The sequence below is a fragment of the Mustela nivalis genome, assembly GCF_964662115.1.
Source record: "Mustela nivalis genome assembly, chromosome: 12".
Taxonomy (NCBI): domain Eukaryota; kingdom Metazoa; phylum Chordata; class Mammalia; order Carnivora; family Mustelidae; genus Mustela; species Mustela nivalis.
Genome location: NC_139031.1, coordinates 73,476,270 through 73,497,955, shown reverse-complemented (window position 1 = coordinate 73,497,955; position 21,686 = coordinate 73,476,270). Strand labels below are relative to the sequence as shown.

At 38.8% G+C, this 21,686-nt stretch overlaps 1 protein-coding gene across 5 annotated transcripts in view; it reads right to left on the bottom strand.

Annotated features, from left to right (window-relative positions):
• The window catches only part of ABCB4 (ATP binding cassette subfamily B member 4), a 65,308-nt gene that overhangs the window by 35,362 nt on the left and 8,260 nt on the right, over positions 1 to 21,686 (bottom strand). The window contains exons 5-14 of one of the 5 annotated variants that reach the window (XM_082692373.1): positions 17,180 to 17,237; positions 15,130 to 15,321; positions 13,864 to 14,035; positions 12,699 to 12,823; positions 9,998 to 10,169; positions 7,598 to 7,711; positions 6,406 to 6,516; positions 6,067 to 6,192; positions 2,751 to 2,954; positions 2,218 to 2,388 (exon numbers count right to left, since the gene is read on the bottom strand). In XM_082692373.1, the coding sequence (XP_082548499.1) occupies positions 2,218 to 2,388; positions 2,751 to 2,954; positions 6,067 to 6,192; positions 6,406 to 6,516; positions 7,598 to 7,711; positions 9,998 to 10,169; positions 12,699 to 12,823; positions 13,864 to 14,035; positions 15,130 to 15,321; positions 17,180 to 17,237 (1,445 nt within the window). The other 4 variants (XM_082692372.1, XM_082692374.1, XM_082692375.1 and 1 more) reach the window with 4 other exon arrangements.

Below are 21,686 nucleotides of genomic sequence, written 5' to 3'. Positions count from 1 at the left end.
CTGGGGAGGGTATGTCTATGATGAGTGCTGTGAAGTGTGTAAGACTGATGATTCACAGAATCATCAAATAATACATCATATGTTAATTTTTAAAAAATTAATAATATATCATATGTTCCTGGGTGGGTTGGGCCACTGCCTTCGGCTCAGGTCATGATCTCAGGGTCCTGGGATCGAGTCCCTGCTCAGCAGGGAGCCTGCTTCCCTCTCTCTCTCTCTCTGCCTGCCTCTCCGTCTACTTGTGATTTCTCTCTGTCAAATAAATAAATAAAATCTTTAAAAAAACAAAACAAAACAAAAACAAAAAACACCTGAATTTGGGATGGTTTGTTATGTAGCAATAGGTAACCAATTCTGCAGTTAGTATAGTTAATAATCATAGTAATGGCAGTCACCATAATAATAGCACCAGCTCACATTATCACATAGTTCCCAATGTGCAAGGTATGCGCTAGTTTATTTACATGTAAAGATTTCACTTTACATGTAAAGATTACAACCTTACATTGTAAAGATTTCACTGAATCTTTACAACCATCTTATCATAATTTTCCCCCTTCTCCCCAGTTACTTCTGCAAGATCTCAGGCTTAGAGACAGGTCAGTTAATTTACCCAGGATCATGCAGCTAGAAAGGGACAGAGAGCCAGGACTCCAGCCTTGGCCAGTCTAGCACCAAAGCCTGTGCTCTTAACCCTTCCCCAAGCTGCTAATGGCTTTTCTTGGGACTTAAAAAAAAAAAAAAATTACAAGTGATTCATCAGCTATTTTTAAAACCTAAAATTTTATCAACTGGGGAGTGAGTCATAATCTTAGAGAACCCAAATTGCTAAAATTGCATGAAGTAACTTGTCTATCAATTAAAACTTGTAAGACTACAATTTTTCTGATAGGATACATATCACAAAAAATAACATGTGTAATAATTCTGTTTCTGTTCTTTTAGCACAGAAAGTGCTATTATATTGAATATTTGTATCCTAGAAAGCATTGGGACCTAAGCTTTAAGGATGAATGGGACATTTTCCCCCCAAAATATCTTGCTTATTCTGACATCTTCAAAAAAGTCTATGTCAACACATGAATGCTCATTTAAGTATTATGTTTTAATTTATGCAGTTAAAAAATAATTTCCTACTTTAAGTCATGCCTGATTAACCAAACAAATGCCAGTTTCCTGTGTTTATATATTGGTTCCTTAATACTGAGACTTAACATACATGAAAGCCATATAATTTGGTGCAAGAATTTGTGAGGAATAACTATCATCTCATTAATCATTATTAGATTAAATTATATAAAATAAGCCAAAATATTAATCTGAAAAACCATGAAGCACTGATTAACCCCAGTTTATACCACTTATAGTGTTTACTTAGGATTCAGGTGTAAGTTTTCCTGAGAAAATAAGATTCATACAACTTGTCTCTAAAATCGCAAGAGGTAGTTTGGATAGAAGCTGTGAAGTCAGTTGCACATTTGATTACTAAGTATTCTCAAATCAAATATATTTGTGGTGTTTATGTTTTTGAGACCCATTGAGACGGTGTCCTCTGACTCTGGTTATTATCCTGGGTCCTTAGTACAGATGACATCAGCAGTGACCACAAGAGTGTCACAGCATAAGGTTCTTCCTGGGAAGCTTCAGCTTTGAAACATGACTGTGAGAGATTCAGAGATTCCAGAGCTGGGCATGTAAGCTCAACATCCTTAAAATGTGTTGCTGATTTATGTGCCTAGATAAACACACAAACTGGATTTTACTTCCTTTGGCCTTCCTTTCACCTTCGTGAATAAAGATAATGGTACTGCCTTTCTACAGAATAAGGTAAGTATTTTGAGCTGTTTTTTCATCTGGACTGGTGTCTAGGTAACCAGATTTTTCTTTGGACATTTTAACATGACTATTTTTTTTTTTTTTGACAGGACTGCTTTTGATCAAAGCAAGAGCCTCCGAGCAAGGAGTTCATGACCAAGTGGCTCGCAGCATACGCCTGATTGGAGCTCCGTGTGCTTTGGTAAGAGCAAGTCGGTTAATGCGCCACCTACCTCTCTTTGCCACGTGACGTGACAGAAAAGGGAAATCAATAAAGCCCCAGGAGAGAGCTTCACTTGCTCTCACATTTATGTTTTTCAATCTAGAATCGCAAAGCATCGGCAAAAATTTCCAATAAAGCCTTCAGTGGGCTGGTCCTTTGGGCGTTTCAGGTTGACTGACCTTATCCAGGGCCGCCTGAACCTCTGCTTCGCTTTCAGTGTCCAGGGCTGACGTGGCCTCGTCCAGCAGGAGAATCTTGGGGTTGCGAACCAAGGCCCGAGCGATGGCGATCCTCTGCTTCTGTCCGCCACTGAGCTGGGCCCCTCTGTCTCCAACCAGGGTGTCGAATTTCTACGGCACGGAAAACAGGGAGGAACTCATGTAGTTTAAATAGAAAAGGCCATAGAGTCTAGAAGTTCATGAAGACAACATGGAGCTTCTTTTTGACTATGGTAATGAGTCCCAAATTATAGTAAAATCAATGAATATTGAATTCTAAAAAACCAGTACCATATACTCTGTATGAATTTTATGGGATTCCTGTACTAGGCCGTACTCCTTATACCTCCAACTGAATAATGCAAGGGACTTGCCTAAGTAAGGTTGAACAGCCTTACATCTTAAACATTCATAGCTTAAACTTTGAAGAAAGAACTTGCTTGCACAAAGTCAAATTCAAATTTCAAGGGCAAGGATGTTAACAGAGCCTTTACCTGTGGTAGTTTCATGATAAAGTCATAGGCGTTGGCCTCTTTGACAGCTTTCTTTATCTCATCCATGGTGACGTTTCCACGGCCATAACGAATATTTTCAGCAATTGTGGTAGAAAAGAGCACTGGCTCCTGACTCACCACTCCAATTATCTCCCTGAGATATCTTACATTAAAGGTCCTAATATCCTGCCCATCAATATTAATCTGGAAGAAAGAAATATTTCCATTTAATATTTTAAACCATCTGACATCTAAAGCATCAAGACTCTTTAATTTGATCCAAAAAGTCTTGGCTGCCATTTAACATTTAACTTATTAACTTATTTAACTTATTTTTGTGGCTCCAAGTGGTTAGAAATGAGAATTACAAACAAATAGCAATGAGTGAGAATAAAAATAAAAAGCATATTTATGATCTTACACATACAGATTTTTCATGGATGGATTATTCCCTATAAGCGATAGAAGGTTATATATTTTTGGCATACTATTATTTTTTGCTTATCACTATTTAAATTTGAATAAAGTATCCATTTACCTACATAGTCTACATTATCATTTTGATGGCATAATGATGTTTTACCAGATGGACTATACCATAATTTATTTTAGCATTTCCCACCTGCTAGGTACTTGACTTCTTTCAAAGAACACAGAAAGACAATCATTGTAGAAGTAGAGTTACCAGGCTGAAGAGTAAGATTTCTTTTTATTTCTCTGATAACAGTTGCTTACCTGTACAATGACTGGGCTATGTTGGGCATTTATTATTTGTTGGATAAAGGCTGAATAGACAACACTCTAAAAAGAGTTTAACAATTTAGAGTGTCAGCAAAAATATGTAAATGTATCTGCTTTTTTGCAATTTACTAGCTCTGGGTTTTATCATTTTAATTTGTTTCTTTCTAATTAATAAATGCAAACTGGTGCCTTACATTTGCTTGGTTTTGTATATATTTATAAATGAGGCTGAACGTTTCTTGAAAAATTTTACAGATACGTATTTATTCTCTAAAGATTTTTATGTTTTATTATGTTTAATTAAATAAAAGTTTAAGGAAAAATTAAATAAATAAATTGCACCACTGGACATTTCTTTTAATATTTTAGTAAGAAAATTGCTAAATCATGATGTGAACAGTGCATACCTCTGAGTTAGAGAATTTCTGAAGACTTTTTTCCATGTTGACATGTATATTTAAAAAATATTACTCCAATAATTATTTTCTTTTTGAAAAATTTGAAATTTGAAATTTTTTTGAAAATTTGAAATTTTCTTCTTTATAATTTAAATTCAATTAGTCAACATTAAAAAACTTTTTTATTAAATTTTAGCTGGGCTCTATGCCCAATGTGGAGCTTGAACTCACAACCCTGAGATCAAGAGTCACAAGTTCCAACAGCTGAGTCAGCCAGGCGCTCCTACTCCAATAATAATTTTAAAAAGAAGATATTTTCAAATGTGTATTCTTAATGGTTAGTATCTTACTAAGTTCTTTTTTAAAAATAAAGAAAAATGTTTATACTTGAACCAACCTAGAGTTTGCTTTAGTAAATGGGGATAGGATTATATTTCCCCTGATAATATCATATTTTTTCAAAAACGTGTATTTTATTAAGTTAAATAAATAAATAATTCATGTACCCTAGAACTCTGTATTCATTCCAAAAAACTCTGTTCTATCTCAATGCCTTTTAAAGTCTTTTTTTTTCCTTGTTTTTCTTTATACCTTGTAATCTTCTGTTTTCATAATTGTTGATTCATAAGATATTTTAGTATCAGGTAAACTCAATGTCCTAAAGTTGTCCTCAGTTGTATCAACTGAGGAAATCCGAATCTATACTGTGGGCTGGTATTGTATTAAAATTAAGTTTACGGTTTTTGATAATTGTTTTGTGGTTACGTAAGAGAATGTCCTTCTTCCTAGAAAATGTACTTTGCAGTATGTAAGGGTTAAGGGGCATAATGTCCTTACCTTAGTCTCAAAGGTTCAGAAAAAAATATGCCCTTGTGTGTGTGTGTGTGTGCATGTGTATTTATTATATATGTGGATAGAGAGAGAAGACAATAAAGTAAGTGGGTCAAAATATGAACAATTAGTAAATCAGGGTGAAGACTGTATGTGTTTCCTGCTTGCAACTTTTAAGTTTCAATTTATAAGAAAGTTTTTTTTTAATCGTACTTATTTATTTTTTAGGTAGACTACGTGCCTAGTGTGGAGCCCAATGTGGGGCTTGATCTCACAACCCTAAGATCAAGATTCAGATGCTTAACTGACTGAGCCACCCAGGCACCTCATAAGAAAGTTTTTTTTTTTTTTTTTTTTATATATATATATATTTTTTAAAGATTTTATTTATTTATTTGACAGAGAGAAATCACAAGTAGATGGAGAGGCAGGCAGAGAGAGAGAGGGAAGCAGGCTCCCCGCTGAGCAGAGAGCCCGATGCGGGACTCGATCCCAGGACCCTGAGATCATGACCTGAGCCGAAGGCAGCGGCTTAACCCACTGAGCCACCCAGGCGCCCCAAGAAAGTTTTTGAAAGGAAAAAAAAATCTACTCTAGACTCTTAATGTCTCACAAGTCCCCAGAAGTTTTTGAAGAGACTACCCCACTTTCCCCTTCAGATATCCCAGCATTTAAAAAGCTCAGCCATCTTTGATGAATTTAATTATTGTCCTGAGATTTCTTGTGACCTTGAGTATCAGTTTCTCAAAAATTGCTATGTGGAATATTTTTTAGCAAACCCAATAAAAAAAAAAAATTCTTGAAAATAACAGTCTCAGTGGCCTGGGTGACTGTTTTCCCGTTGAGTTAGTGAGTTATGAAAGGCTTACTTAGAACAGAACAGAGTGTTATCTAGCCTCTTCGGCTTTTATCATCTTTTTTTTTTTTAATTTTATTTATTTATTTGATAGAGATCACAAGTAGGCAGAAAGGCAGGTAGAGAGGCAGGCAGAGAAGCGGGCTCCCTGCTGAGCAGAGAGCCAGATACAGGGGTGGGGGGGTAGGGGGTGGGGGGGGTAGGGGTGGGGGGGCCAGGGTTGTGGGGAGCTCGATCCCAGGACCTTGAGACCCTGACCAGAGCCAAAGGCAGAGGCTTAACCCACTGAGTCACCCAGGCGTCCAGGCTTTTATCATCTTGAATATTTTTCTAATCCTTCCCCATGTTTGAATGCATTATCTAGATGGATTGCAATTCTATAGCCTTTTGCCAGAATTGGATTCACATGCAAATTTGCTACTGAAAAAACACTTTCAAAGGGCTAATTGGTACCCTGCTGGCCACTTTGAGAACGTGTCTTCCCACTTACCCTACCCTCATCAGGGTCATAGAGCCTCTGTATCAGCTGCACTGTCGTGCTTTTCCCGCAGCCGCTGTTCCCGACCAGCGCCACCGTCTGCCCACTCTCCACCGTCAGGTTGAGGCCCTTCAAGATCTGTGAGGGCAAAGAGAAGAACACAATCACAACTAAATCCTAAAAGGGGACTAATTTGATTCGGTTTGAATTTTGAAAAAATTATCACATAAAGGAATAAAACCCCAAAAGGAAAAAGTATGTAAATATCAAAACAATAGAGACTGTAGATTCTTTATGATGAGTAAGCAATCAATCTGAGTTAGGAATTCTTACAAATATCACTTACGGTACCTTGACATCAGCTCGAGCTGGATAAGAAAAATGAACATCAATGAACTCCAAGTTCCCTTTGATGCTGTTGGGTTTGTGTCCTCTCTCTGAAAAACTGTCAATTTTAGGATTCTAAATAAAACAAAACTCAATGACTATTCCATCATAGGACAAACAACTGCACTTTTAAGGAATATGACTAAGCAATTTCCAAAAAAAGGAGTTGGAAAGGCACAACTTCCTTCCCAAGAGACAGAACCTAGTTGTAGACTATGTGTGCATGTGTGTGTGTGTGCAAGAAAATATTCCTTGGCAAAAATCAGACACTTTCTGATACATAGGAGTATATTAATTTCATTTCTTATAATGCCTCTCTTTAAGTTTTTGGCCTATCCCCATACATTTTCTAAATGGTCAGATATGCAGGCTTCTACAAGTCAGATAACAAGACATAAAGCCAGATATTCCAGCATTTAACGAAAATGAGCTTATTCTTGAACAGCAAATGGGATGGATTTGGGTTGTGAAGACGTGGTTAAGGCCAAGTTATTTAGGAGAAACGTAAACTGTAAATACAATCAGAAGCTGAGCAAGTTTCTCCTGACTTGGGTCAATGAAGCCAGAGGATCTGCTTGGATTACATGACCACATTTCAGGCACCTCTTCTGGATTTTATCTGTGTAATGCAGGGACATGCTTCAATATGTGAAAACGATTTTCTTTACTTCACTACATGCATTCAGCATAGTTGATTCAAAGTCATATGAGTCATGCAATGATTTTTTTCTTCGAAGGGGGCAACCCGCAGCAAAATATCATACTGTCATTACGGGTCTCGCCAATAATTCTTCCACCTGCTCATTCTCTGTATAGAAATCATAATATTCCTAGCCCAGTTACAAGATGCAAGAGCAGGGGGAACCTGGGTGGCTCAGTGGGTAAAGATGCAAGAGCAGAGAAGAAAAAACTCAGAAAAGCAAACATCTTTGCTCTGGACTTTAGTAATCACACATTGGTGCAGAGGTTCTTTTCCAAAATGAGATCAGTGTTCTATCATTTCAAGATGAACCTTTAGAAACATTAAGAAGAGGCACTTTGTTCCACTCATTACTAAGAAAAGGTCCCTTATTTTCACATGATTTTTCATCTAAAGGCAGAATTAAGTATGTGAGCCTCAAAGAATTTTTTGCCATGGAGAAAATAAATGACTCACACTATCAATGATGTTGAAGATCGTGTAGGCTGCTCCTCTTGCGTTGGCAAAAGCGTCAATGCACGGAGCAGCCTGCCCAACGCTGAAGGCTCCAACCAGGATTGAAAAAAAGACCTGAGCGAAAGAACATGGGGAACAGTTACAAGTCCCCATTCTGCTGCCCCTTATTATCTCAAATACGACTCTCTGAAACACCTACTACACTAAAGATTAAGTTTAGGTTTATCCCATTAAATATCATTTTTAGCAAAAGGGCAACATTTATGATGTTAATATAACATTTCATTGCACAATAGGCTTCTTTAACCTCAAAAACCCTTCTTTGTCTAGCTGGTGGGACTATCTGTTGCTCTTCTCCTGAACTTAATACAGTCAGAACGGTTTTTCAGACCTAGCTCCTTGACTTTGAAGCCAATGGCCACTAGAGGGAAACATTGCCCATCAATATTGTTATTCAAATTGTTAGGACTTTCTCTACCTATGCATGGAATTATACAAAACTCTCAAGATGAAACACAGTAGATTTGGGGCCCGTGGAATTTCCCTTTAAAAAAAAAAGCATTTTACATATATATTTTGATAACTTTTTTTATATTAAAAGTAATAGTTCACACATAAATCACTAAATCACACCTGTGTGCTCTGATTAATAATTCTTTTAAACACAATTATTCTATACTATGGCAAACAGAAATGAACACATTTCCTTTCACTGGAGAAAAGCCAAGAATATAGCTTCAGGAATGCATATGATTAGCAAGACTTAACTGAAGAAAACATAAATGTAGAGAAATTATTCCTTTCTCTCTGGGTATGACGAAACTTCTACATTTAGCTTGACTTTGCTCTGAACACAGTGAAAAACACTTCACAAACCCAGAATTCAAATATCCCACCAATATCTAATCTACTGACTGCAATACAGATGAGAACAAGTAAGGAAGCAAGAAAAGTCTCTACCAAAGTAGATGTTATAAAGGTCATGCACCAGAACTCTTGTCCTGGTGTGCAGAGGGTGTGGCTGGGCTCTCAGCAGCACGGCTCCGCTCTCCAGCCCTGCTGGGGAGGTGTCACTGTCCACATCCGTATAAATGCAGAGACTGGGCCAGAGAGACGAGTCTGGATTTTCTCTCTCTTCTTTTCTTCTTTACAAAATTTAGCAAATGAAGTGAAGAAGGTGGAGAGCTTCCGAGCTGACCACCAGAAAGGAGGCCAAAATGAGAAAAAATTCAACCCCCACAAAAACGAAAAGGAAGGAAAAATCCACTCCACAGTTACAAAAGTTCATCCGGCAAATAGCCCTCAACACCTAATGGAATCTGAAGATACCATTCCAAAAAACATTTTGAGATGATTAATTTTCCTAATGGTCCCCATTCATTACCAAAGAGCCAAATTGGGATCAGTATGCTCTGCTTAGAAGAAACACAGGAAACTGTAGGTTTTAAAAGATTGCTCTTTGAATGCTTACATGTTGTTTGGATCATCACTGACATGTAAAGATGGTCACAAAATATTGCTGGTTTATACAAAAAGGGTTAGTAGGGGTGCTTGGTAGTTCAGTCAGTTAAGTGGCTAACTCTTGATTTTGGCTCAGGTCACGACGTTGGGGTCCTGGGATCAAGCCCCATGTCAAGCTCTGCACTTAGCAGGGAGTCTGCTTGAGGATTCTCTTCCTCTCCCTCTCCCTCTGCCCCTTTCCCTGCTTGTGTGTGTGCTCTCTCTCTAAAATAAATAAGCCTTTTAAAAAAAAGTTATAAAAAGATATGTATAATATAATCCCAGTTTTCAAAGAAAAAAATAAATATATATAATGATGTAGGAGATCTACACCAAAAGTTGTCATTAACTATGTATGAATGACTAAATTCTAAGTAATCTGTAATTCTAAAAATTCTGTATTCTAATCCTTCATATAACTAGTATATGTCATTTTCTGAATCATAAAATCTATGTTCATTCTAAAAAAACAGAAAATAAATGTCCATCTTATATTTTGGATAGCTGATGTTTTATATTATATAAACTTGGCGTTCTCTCATACTACGACTGATCTATAATAATGTTAACTTTCTTATATTATGAAACTCAATGGCAGAAAGAGGATGCCTCCAGTCCATATTTGTTCATTCATAAATCCATTCAATTTTTACTTTCTTTTATATGCTGTAAAGCTTCCAAGTAGTCCATCCACATGCTACATTTTTGCCCTCAACTCATAATTATGTCTTGAGTATTCTAGAAGGCCCGGTCTGCCCACGGGACAGAGCAAAGATTCCCCAAAAGAAAAAAGCCTATAATCAGGCTCATTCTTTGAAAAGGAGGAGTATGAAAGAAAACACAAGGTAGAGGGATAAACAGTATTTTTGGTTTCTTATAAATACTAGGAAAACTACTTACTGTCATTGCATTTCCAATAGTATATTCTTTGGATATAACCAAAGTGGATCCGTACCAGAAGGCCAGCGCGTATGACGCATATATTAACAGGAAAGCTATGCCCATGGAGATGTTTGCTGAAATAGCTTTTTTAATTCCAATCCTTTTGGCATTTTCTAGATGTTTCTCATACCTACCAGAAAATGAGGGGAAGATGTTGTAACAAGAAAACAATCTATAATCAGAGCCGTATTTGCCTCCTACGTAGTTGGAGGTTTAAGGAACAGAGCCAACCAAGTAAGAGACCCTACTGAAACCCAGCTTCCTGGCAATCAAACCAATTCAGGATCAGCCAGGACTAGAACCTATCTGAGCCTTCTCTTTACTGGCCTGGACTCATCTCCTTTGGTCCCTCACAGTCTAACCAGGGTTCCTGTAGCTGTTCCAGGATTGAACTCCTCTCCTGGGATATGGGAGAGCTTTAGCCATCACTTTCCTGGCCAGCATCACGAGCCGAGGTTCAGGTAGGAGAAGAGAAACCAAACCAAATGAGAACGGCTCTAAAACTTACATATGTTTCAGGATGATTACAACAGATTCTTTACACTGCTCAATTTCTCTTCTCTAAAGAAGAGAAAAGACTTCTTCTATTGCCCCATTGGGTGAGCACCAGAATTTCACACATTCTTGTGTTAAACTCTGGCCTACTTTTTTTCTGTTTTGTTTTGTTGTTGTTGGTGGTGGTAGTTAGTTTTGTTTTGTTTTTTGGTCAGACTGATCTTCCACTGTCAAGCCAGGGCGCAAGGTTCTAAAGTGGTCACTTTGTATGGGGTTCTTACTCGGTTTTTCTAGATTTTAGTTACATTATCTATAAAATGGAGTTAATAATGCCTACCTTGCAAGATCATTCTGATACTGAGAGAGAATTCTGGAGAGTAGTTACCACAGTGCGAGCACACCAGGCAAAACCTGGTGATTCTTATTCCTCTTATTATTCCTACTGTTGTTTTAGTATTTAATCTCTCCCTGAATAGTGCACATAATATTACATTTCTGAGTAGTAATTAAAATTCATATTTCTGGCTTCTAGGATTTGATACAAAGATATAAATGTCTACAGTGGGTCTGATAAATTACGATTTTTGTTTCCATCAGTTTAAACTAAATCTACCTTTCCAAGCTAGGTACAGAAAGTGTGTAAAACTTAATTCTGGCTGCCTAAAATTAGGAAAAAAATACATGTCTATAAAATGAGACTGGGGAAATATCATATAAAATAGTGTGTTTCTGACAAAAACAAACACTTCTCTTTTTAGTTTAACCAAATGAGATGTTGAAGATTCATTAGATGTTTGTTGTTTTTTTAATTTTTAATGCCGTTGCCACCAAAAAGTTTCTGTGTTTGATTACTCAAAGCAGCTGACTTTTCAGTGTGCCCTGCCCAGCTCAGGGCACTGCTTGCTTTCCGCAGATCTGTGTCCCTGGGAAGCCCGTGGCAGGCCGCCTCCAGCCCTGTGATTAGTCCCCTGTGGCGGGGCCCCAAGGCCCAGGGAGATTCAGGTCAGCCCCCGTGTGACACCAGGCTCCGGTGACAGTGGAGGACATGCTGTAATTACCTTCGCTGAGGCGGCTTGCTTACTGCGGCTAATGGAGCGGTACTGATTACACTCCCATCCTGAGGTCCCAGGGAGGGTTAGTGTGCTCTGTGGGGGCTACTGTGTGCAGGAAGCAGCAGCGAGAGAGAAAAAGGAAGAGATTAGAGAACCGGAACATGGCGCTTGTGAAGAGGGCTTCAGGAAAAGGAAAAGAGGAAAAGAAAAGGAGGAAACTGGGGGCAACTTGGCTTCTGAGGAGGAAGAATTTCCAGAGAATTTCTCTTGCAAAAAGTTGTGGGTATCAGGAGTCCGGCAGGACGGCAAGAGAGAATACTTGACGCCGAATCATACTTTGACTGTACTGGGGCATGCTAGCTAAAGAAAACTGGTTGGGGGCATTAAAGAAAAGCAGACTTGCCTTTTCTGCAGGCTTTGTTTGGGCATTTTGGGTTTGGGCTATCAGGTTCCTGTAGAGCAGGGCTACGTGGCCTGGGATCCATGGTCAAGGAATTCAAAGGTGGAAACAATTATATCATTATTTTCACGAACTTGTACCTGAAAGATAGCATTTCCTTGGATTCTTAGCAGAGGCAACAAACCACTGCAGAATTAGCAGTAACCATGCCTTTGTTGCCAATAGAGACCTTGGATCATTTTTAGATCCTGCTACACTTGAAACAAGTATCTTGAAGTATCTTTCACCTGCACTTCTACTTCAGAGTTACACTAGTTACTGAACCCAGAGTTCGCTCTTATTATTTAATATGCTAACAGCAAAGGCAGATATCTACTGTATCACAGTTTAAAAAATATTTTGAAAACTGTACTTTACTATAATTGGTTTCTTTCGTAATCCTCTGTTTTGTCTTATGCATTTAAAATTACTGTTCTAAGGAAGGGTCCGTAGGCTTCATCAGACTGCCAATGGAGTCCATGGAACATAAAAAGAGTAAGAACCCTGCTTTAGAGGCTGACATTAAACTCCAGACATCAGGAAAGTGTCCCTATATTGGGGGAGGGAGGGGTTAGTACTAAGGCAAGGAAAGTAATAGACACACACAACAAAAGATGAGTAACAAGATGCAAAGATGGGTTCTTTGATCTAGTGGACAAAGAACCTTCCTGACCTCTCCAGCTCTTTGTTCTGGCCTCCAAAGGCTATCACGGTCCTGATGGCCCCCAGAGCCTCTTCTGCCACGGCGCCCGCTTTGGCATATGCGGCTAGCTCTCTGTCACTAAATGCCGAGAGTATCTGGATACGGGGAGATAGGAGGAGAAACATTCATGACTTTCGAATGGGGAGAAAAGTTAAAAGGCAGTCTGGTCAACTCTTTAACTTGCTTTTTCTTCCCAAACCCTATCCCTTTCCAGACACTGAAGTCATGAAGTGAACAACAGTACGTGTCCCAGACCCTGGGACTCCTTCCACCCCCTACAAAGGCTAGATCTGATCCCCCCTGGTGGTACGCTCCCCGAGAGCAGTCAGGAACAGAAAATCCACATATAATTCTCTAATAGTGCCTTGAGGAATAACATCAAGTTCCACATCTGCTGTGTTTTTTTCTCTGCTAATTGCAAAATGAACTAAAATAAAATCTTACTGCTTTGGAAAGTCACTATTCTTTATCATATCATGATTTTAAGTACTATGGGAACAATGCCTCCAGATCTACTCATGGGCATTCTGCTTTATAATATGATGGCTAAACAAGGTATTGCGAGAGACAGGTAAAGGAATGATCAAAATAAAAGAGTTACAAGTAAGTCACTAAGCAGTTCATCAACCTCCAAAAGAGCAAAATGGCCAGTAACATTTCTCAACTCTGCAGTGTTGTCTGAAGTAGAACAGGTTAACAAACATTTTTGTGGCATGGCCAAGTTGGCAGAGTGCCACCTGTCAGAGGTAACAATTAAAAATAAATAAAACAAATCCAAACTTCATTAAAAAAAAAAACATTCATGCAATGGTTTGGTAGAATGTTAGGTTTTAAAATTGTGTTTCCTTAAATAGGAACATAACCATTTAAGCAGTTTAAACTACTATGTCAGCAGATTTACCTGAACAAATAATAGCAGTGCAAAAAATCCATAATTGAGATAATAACTGACCTTTAAAATCACATTAAAAATGAATTTCTTTATTATGGCATTAACAGAATGCTTTTAAATGTGGTTTCAACTGACATGTCACACAGATATGGACAACTACAAGAACCCGAACCCTGCACGTTAAAAAATAACTATTGAAGTGTGGGCTAACACACAGGGAAATGCATGCCTCGTTTCACACACCTTGGCCCAGACAGCTGCAGAGAGTCCGAGGATAGGGCTGATGGCCATTATCACAAGGGTAAGCTTCCATCCTCTAACGAATCCTACTATGAATCCTGCAAAAAACGTGGCTACTGCTTGAAAGAACATTCCAACCTTGTCACCAATTCCTTCACTGATTTTGGAGATGTCACTAAAAAAGATCACACCTAAGTGGTTACAGGCAGGAGGTCTTCAATCAGAGGGCTGAAGCAGACATCTGACAAACACATAGGTAAATCTCGTTCACACTACGGCAAGCCTCGTTCACAGTCTTAGCCTCTTGAATGAGATTTTTCCCCACCTAAATACTGCACAAAGGAAGAAATTCAGGTTCAGTTCATGCCTCTAAGAAGTTTGTATCATTAAAGTTGATGCTATTAAACTAGTTAATCCCATTCGAGAAACACTAGCATTCTGCACGTATGAATCCATGTGTTTAAAAGCAGGGTTCAGGAAGGGCATAGCAACACTAATAAGGAAGGCCTACTTGCTTCTACCCTCTGCCCTACCCTCAACCCACTCCCTTCTCAACACAGTAGCCAGCGCGATCCTTTGAAAATGGAAGTCTCAGCGTGTTCCTCCTCAGATCAAAACTCCCAATGGCTGCCCATTTCACTAGGAGGCAAAGCTGAAGTCTGTAGTGAGGCCAACCAGGTCCTAATAAAAGAACTTTGCCTGTTCTTTTTTTACTTCATTTGCTCAGGACTCTTTTGCCAGGAATTCCAGGAAGGCAAAGTTTGCCATCTATCTCCCCCTGCTGGAAAGTAAGCAACAGGAGGGCAGAGATCTTTGTCTTGTTCACTGGTATATCATAAACATCTAGAAGAGCGCGTGGCATGTAATAGGCCCTCAGGTATTTGTCGAATAAGTGAAGAGCCAACAATTACGAAGACAAGCCTCGCTGTGACTTCATTCACACATCTACTCATTCATTCAACCGTCTTAACTGAATGCATAACATCTGCCAGGCCCTGTAGCAAGCTCCACAGAGAGAGAAACAAATATAAGATGGGAGCCCAGTCTTCAAATTAACCTACTAAATCACTGAGGAGAACAAACTGATAAGGAAAACACATGGGGGCATAAGCTACAGATGCTAGAAACGGCTGTTAGGTGATCTATTCCCAGAACGTATCCAAATGTTTCATCTAGTAATTTTTTAAGTTTAAAATCTAACCATGGCACATTTTCACATAGTTAGTGGTTAATTTCATTATGAAAGTGTGACATAAACAATACACTTACTCTGTTAACCGTGTATTGAGTTCAGTGGTGTCGTTGATATCAAACCAGCCTATTTCTTGTCGTAGAACAGCGTGAAAAAACTCCTGTCTGATTTTCCTGATCTGTCGGCCGGCTGCCAGAGTCCAAAATGAAACTTGTACATAGGCAGCGACAAGAACTCCAGCACCTAGCCCTGAGTAATAGTATGCATACCTGGAAAATAATTAGGAAGTTTCTTTTAAATACTATTTACTCATCTTTTTCAGGAAAATCTTCAGAACTGGGGATTCAGTTTACCAAAATCATATAGATTGTGTAGGACATCATAACAAATACACATGAAATTTTTTTCTCTTCTCTTTCTTAAACTATAAGAGGATGACAGCAAATCTGTTCACTTGAATTGCCAGAAAACAGAAACATTTGGGGCTTAATTGCAAAAAATAATGGTGTTAATGGATCGTCTTAAAACTGATATTGACAATTTGTAGATATGATGTGATTCTTCTTTCATAATTAAGATTCCAGACTTGCATATCTTATTGTATTGAATAAGTTCACTACTATTCACATACCATAGGTATAGGAATAACCAGATTGAGCATGTGAAATGGTTCTTAATATAAGTGTTCTTGCATTGTTTACAGAAAGACACCCCTCCTCCCCGCCAAAAGAACAAAACAAAACAAAACACAAACATACACACACAAACACACAAAACAAAAAACCCTCTTACTCTCTGGCATAATTCAAAAATATTTTTTAATAGTACGCCAAAAACATAAATTCAAACTAACTTTGAGCGAAGTCTTAACTAAATTAGAGGAAAATTAGTATCATTAAAAAGAACAAATTTGGGGTGCCTGGGTGGCTCAGTTGGTTAAGTATTTCCCTTCGGCTCAGGTCATGATCCCAGGGTCCTGGGATCGAGCCCCACATCGGGCTCCCTGCTCCGTAGAGAGTCGACTTCTCCCTCTCCCTATGCCCTCTGCCCTGCTCATGCTCGCTCTCTCTCTCTCAAATAAATAGAATTTTAAAAAAAGAACAAATTCAGTTTTGATACTCTCAAAGATACTTTTTATATAATTTTACAAACTGTTTCCAGAAAGAAGCCTTTCAGGCCTGCAGTAGCATATGGATGGAGCTCATTTAAATCAGCAGGATTAATTGATAAGTAAGCATACAAACATTATGGCACAGGCTTTTGAGATTTCTCTTAAGAAGAACAAAGGGCGCCATCTGGGTGGCTCAGTGGGTTAAGCCTCTGCCTTCAGCTTGGGTCATGGTCTCAGGGTCCTGGAATCAAGCCCCACATGGGGCTCTGCTTGGCGGGGAGCCTGCTTCCCCCTCTCTCTCTCTGCCTGTCTCTCCACCTACTTGTGATCTCTCTGTCAAATAAATAAAATCTTAAAAAAAAAAAAAAGAAGGCTGACGGAAGGGAAAAATGCCATAAAGGACATTATTGGATCAGCTGACAAAACTGGAATACAAATGATAGATTAGATCAAAGTATTGTATCAGTATTAAATTCGCCGACATTGATAATTGTGCTATGGTTATGAAGAGAGCATCCTATGCTTAAAAAGCACACTGAAGTATTTATGAGTAAGGGGCCACGATGATGTATGCAAGTTACGTCAGATGGTGGCGGTGAGGGGACTGGGTATAACGATAACAACCGGCCAGGGGGTGCCGGGTGGTTCGGTCAGTTAAGCTGCTGACTCATGATTTTTGGCTCAGGTCATGATCTCGGGGTCCTGGACTGGAGCTCCACTCTCATCAGGGAGTCTGCTTGAGATTCTCTCTCTCCCTCTGTCCCTACCCCACTCCTGCTCTCTCTCTCTCCCTCTAAAATAAATAAATCATTAAAAAATCAATGATAACAATAGGTCAAAGAATATAATAAAATGTAAAGACTATACAGAGGCTCTTTGTATATTCTTATTTCTCTGAAAGTTTGCAATTATTCTCAAATAAAACATTTTTAAAAGTATATCATATTTATATATATAAATGTATATTTATATATAGAATACCTACATATATATATATGTACGTATTAGCCAATTACCTAGTCATTTCTTCTTCCAGAATTCTGCCTGGATTTAGCATTGACAATGAAAAATTCACTAAATAAAAACAAAACAAAACAAAAATAAGACATTTTTGAAAAGCTGAACTATTAATAGATGTTACCAGGTTTTAAAAATCTTCTTTTTTTTTCAACCTCAATGAATACTTTTCACTTTGCTCCAATAGAGAGTCCACGGGTTTAGATGCAGGACATCTAGGGCCCAGATGGGGATAGATCGCTCTCCTAGGTTCGTCCCTGATCCTGGTGGTCTCAGGACTTTAGCAAAGCAGGTTCCTAAGGCAGCAGAGAGGAGTGGATGGAGGGCAGGCAGAGCATATAGAAGGCAGAGGAAGAAAAAAGAAATGGTTTCAAGAGAAAGGACAGAATTTAAGGGGCATTTTTTCTTAGAGGCCAAATGCACTTTATAGATAATTGCTTTTGTTAATTTTGTTTGATTACATGTGTGTTTTCCCTTAGGTGCTTCCTTTTCCCATCAGGGGTACAAAGGCTGAATTACATGCATTGTAAAGGAGGGAAAATTAGAGACAAGGAAGATAAGTCAGTTGTCTAAAGACACGACAGTTGCTCACTGGCAATTGGTTGTGATCCTGGATTCCACATCTTGTTTGTTGGCAAAACTATATTCTGGTATTTTTAAAGTGGTATTGATTGGAAGGAAATATTATTGTATATTAATTTGAACTAATTTGATGAAAACGTCTATGTGCCATTCCTGTTGTAATAATAGCTAGCATGTATTGAGCATTTGTTATCTGCCAGGCTCTGTTCTGAACACTTTACATGTATTAATTCATTTAATTTTCACCACACCCCTATGATGTAGGACTCCTTTGTGAATTCCCATTTCACAGATGAGGAAATTGAGGCACAGGGTGCTAAAGTAATTTGTCCAAAGTCACACAGTTAGCAAGGAGGCTGAGAGTCCTCACACTATACATATAGCTCCTAACTTCATACTACACTGATGGTTTCATGCAGTAATGACTATCTTCACTTCTTAAAAAACGCAAAGTGAGGGATGCCTGGGTAGCTCAGTTGGCCAAGCATCTGCCTTCAGTTCAGGTCATGATCCTGGGGTCCTGGGATCAAGCCCTGAGTTGGGCTTCCTGCTCAGAGGGGAGTCTGCTTCTCCCTCTCCTGCCCCACCCATGCTCTTTCTCACTCTCTCTCAAATAAATAAATAAAAGTCTTTAAAAATTGAAAAACACACAACCACAAAATGAAAAAGTATAAAAGAAACAATCCATGTCAAAATAATAGAACAAAATAACCACCACAGCACTGTTGAGAAAACATACCAAAGTAGATATTTCCCTATTTACCATGGTGCTAAGACAGAAATTAGTCTTTGTTCACTTATCATGCATAAATAACCCCATAGTCATATTTTCTGGTTGTGGTGTATCTTCCTTATCTTCTTCCAAAGGGGCTAAAGTCGAAACTTAAACATTAAAACTTAAAAACTTATTTAAAACTTAAACTCAGGATCAATTACCAGGCATGCAGCCTTGACTATGGCATAATTTCTCCCTCAAAACTGTAACTTCCACTGATGTTCATGGTAAAATGTTTCTGCTTATTAATCTAGCTCTCCATCAGCTTTCAGGTCCTTGGGAGTCAGACCCTATTTCACTTCTGTTCTTATCAGTTCAGTTGTGTCTGCTCACTTCCTCCCTGAGTTCTTAAATATGGCCGCTTTCAGATGCCAAATTGGAATTGTATTTGGAATTAGAGGCAGACAAGCTACTTAAAACTTGGTAATGGTGGAAATCATTGTTCAAACCTTGGAGAAATGCCACACATATATGTGTACAGGTTTAGTTTTCCCCCAGAACTTAAAAATCAGGTAGAATCTTGAATGAATTTTACTCTCCTCTAAATGCCTCCTTCAAATGTTTACACTCTCTCAGTGAGCACATTATAACTCAGACTGATTCTCTCTCCTAGGAAATAAGAATCTATGGGCATTCAAAATTTGAAATGCTCCTTAGAGTCCAAGCCAAGAATGGCAATCTAGGCCTGGGTTAATAACCCTAGGAGCTCCTAGGAAAGTTTTTGCTGCCCAAGGACTAAAGTAAGGCAGATACGTGTTGATGTGTTCCTAGAAAAGTCATTCGATTCTAGATCTGGAATTCTAGACCAGAAAATCTTATGGGACTCTAGATCTGAAATTCTAGATCAGGAAATATCATAAGATTCTAGACCTGGACATCTCATGGGCCTCTTGATCTGAAATTCTAGATCTGGAGATCTAATGGGACTCTAGATTTGAAAGGGCCTAGGCCTGGTCTTCTCAGATGCTACCTGTTATACCTCGGTCTCATAAACAACCTCTAAGTCACCTAGTTCAGGGGTTCTCAGTGCTATGTGCCTGTTAGACTCACATGGAGAGCTTGAAAAAAATACATTTGCCCAGGCTTCATGCAAGAACAGTTCAGTCAGAACCTCGGGCTGAGTCTAGAGCATCACATTTCTTTCTTTTTTTTTTTTTTTTAAGATTTTATTTATTTATCAGAGAGAGAGGGGGGCAGAGAGCGAGCACAGGCAGACAGAATGGCAGGCAGAGGCAGAGGGAGAAGCAGGCTCCCTGCCGAGCAAGGAGCCCGATGTGGGACTCGATCCCAGGACGCTGGGATCATGACCTGAGCCGAAGGCAGCTAGAGCATCACATTTCTAAAAACTGTCCCCATTTGATTCTAATGTGTTAGGGTGGGCCTCACTCTGGTTTGCCTGAATGCCTCCCAGAATAAGGAAATGGAGAATTCTTGAAGTTGCCTATTCATTTTAGAGCGCTCTCATAAAGTCCGTAGATGGATGGATTAGAGCGGTCACTTCTTTTCCAAGTATTCACAGTTAGTTTTTCCCAATATTTATCAATCATTTACTATCTTCTACTTTTGTAAACATCTCATTTAATTCTATCATTAAGTCTATGATCACCTTTAAAAGATGAGCATAGTAAGAATCACAGAGGTTAAGTAACTTGCCCAAGGTCATACAGCTAGTAAGTGAAAGGTTTAAATAAATGCATATCTTAAGGATTACCTACGGAGACATTATAAAGAGAGTTCTAACTGTCCTATTTAAGTCTCAAATCAATGTCTGCCTTCCTCAGTTCTGCCTAGAACTTCTCTTACCATATGGAAATATCCAGCACAAAGCAAAGAGCTGGTGTTTGTCCAGGCAACTTAGTACATATAGTTACTTAAAATAAATGGGGTCTCCAAAATGCCTTTTCCTCTCAACCACGTGGCAATACAAAGGCATGCAGTGTATATTGATTTCTCTACAGAATTTTCTAGATCATTACAGTTACATATACTTGACATAAAATATATTAAGTTCCTGATACTCTTCATAAAAAATGTCTCTTTTGACTCTGTCATTGAGGTTTTGGATGCAGAACACACGTAACTCAGTTTCTACACAACTGATTCATTGTGAGGGAAAAACCTTGTCACTGAGGACCTTTATTCTGTTGATAGGATGTGCTTTCTTCACAATCACTCACTATCAAACCCTCTTGTAATTTAAACCTTGTTTTCTTGTAACATTCCCTTCCTATTTGACTCCCAGTAAGTCCAACTGTCCAAGGGTCCAACAATTTTTAAGAATAGACTTTCAAAAAAGTGATTGTATTAATTTATTTGAGAGAGAGATAGAGAGAGCACAGCAGAGGGAGAGGGAGAGGGAGAAGGAGGCTGCCCACTGAGCAAGAAGTCTGATGGTGGATTCAATCCCAGGACCCTGGGATCATGACCTGAGCTGAAGGCAGATGCTTAACCAACAGAGCCACCCAGGCATCCCAAAAGTGCCTTTTTAAAAAGATTTGTATTTACTTGAGGGAAAGAGAGAGAGCAAGACGGGAGGGAGAGGGACAAGAAGATTCTGTGCTGAGTACAGAGCCTCAGGCAGGGCTGGTGGTTTGATGGGTACAGAGTCTCAGTTTTTACAAGATGAAAAAAAAAAAATCTGGAGATTGACTGTACAACAGTGTGAATATACTTAACACTACTGAACTGCACACTTAAAAATGGTTAAGATGGTAAATTTTGTTATGTATTTTATCTCAATTAAGTTTTTTAAAAATGAGGTTAAAATAATGCCCTACACTTAACACAGGTAAGTTAGTGTTTGGATCCATTTTAGTAGTCCTGTTTTTGTTTTCACTAGGACCAGAATAACTCCACAACTTTCTTATTTGGAACAGTTTGTTTGTTTTTTACTTGTTTCTAATTATGCAACCAAGTAGCTTTGAAGCTGGGCATGGCAGACAGGTGCCATGTGCTGTGCCCAGGGTCAAATTCAAGGTCTCTCAGGGGAATGGCATGAGCAAATCACTTAAAAACCTGTCATTGCTGGGGTGATAAACTCCCCAGAGTTGCCAACTTACTTTCTGTAACCTCCAGATGAAATGACCCCTGGTCTTCCACAGCCACATCTGACATCAGGCTTACAGGCTGTCTTAGAGGACTTGCGATGA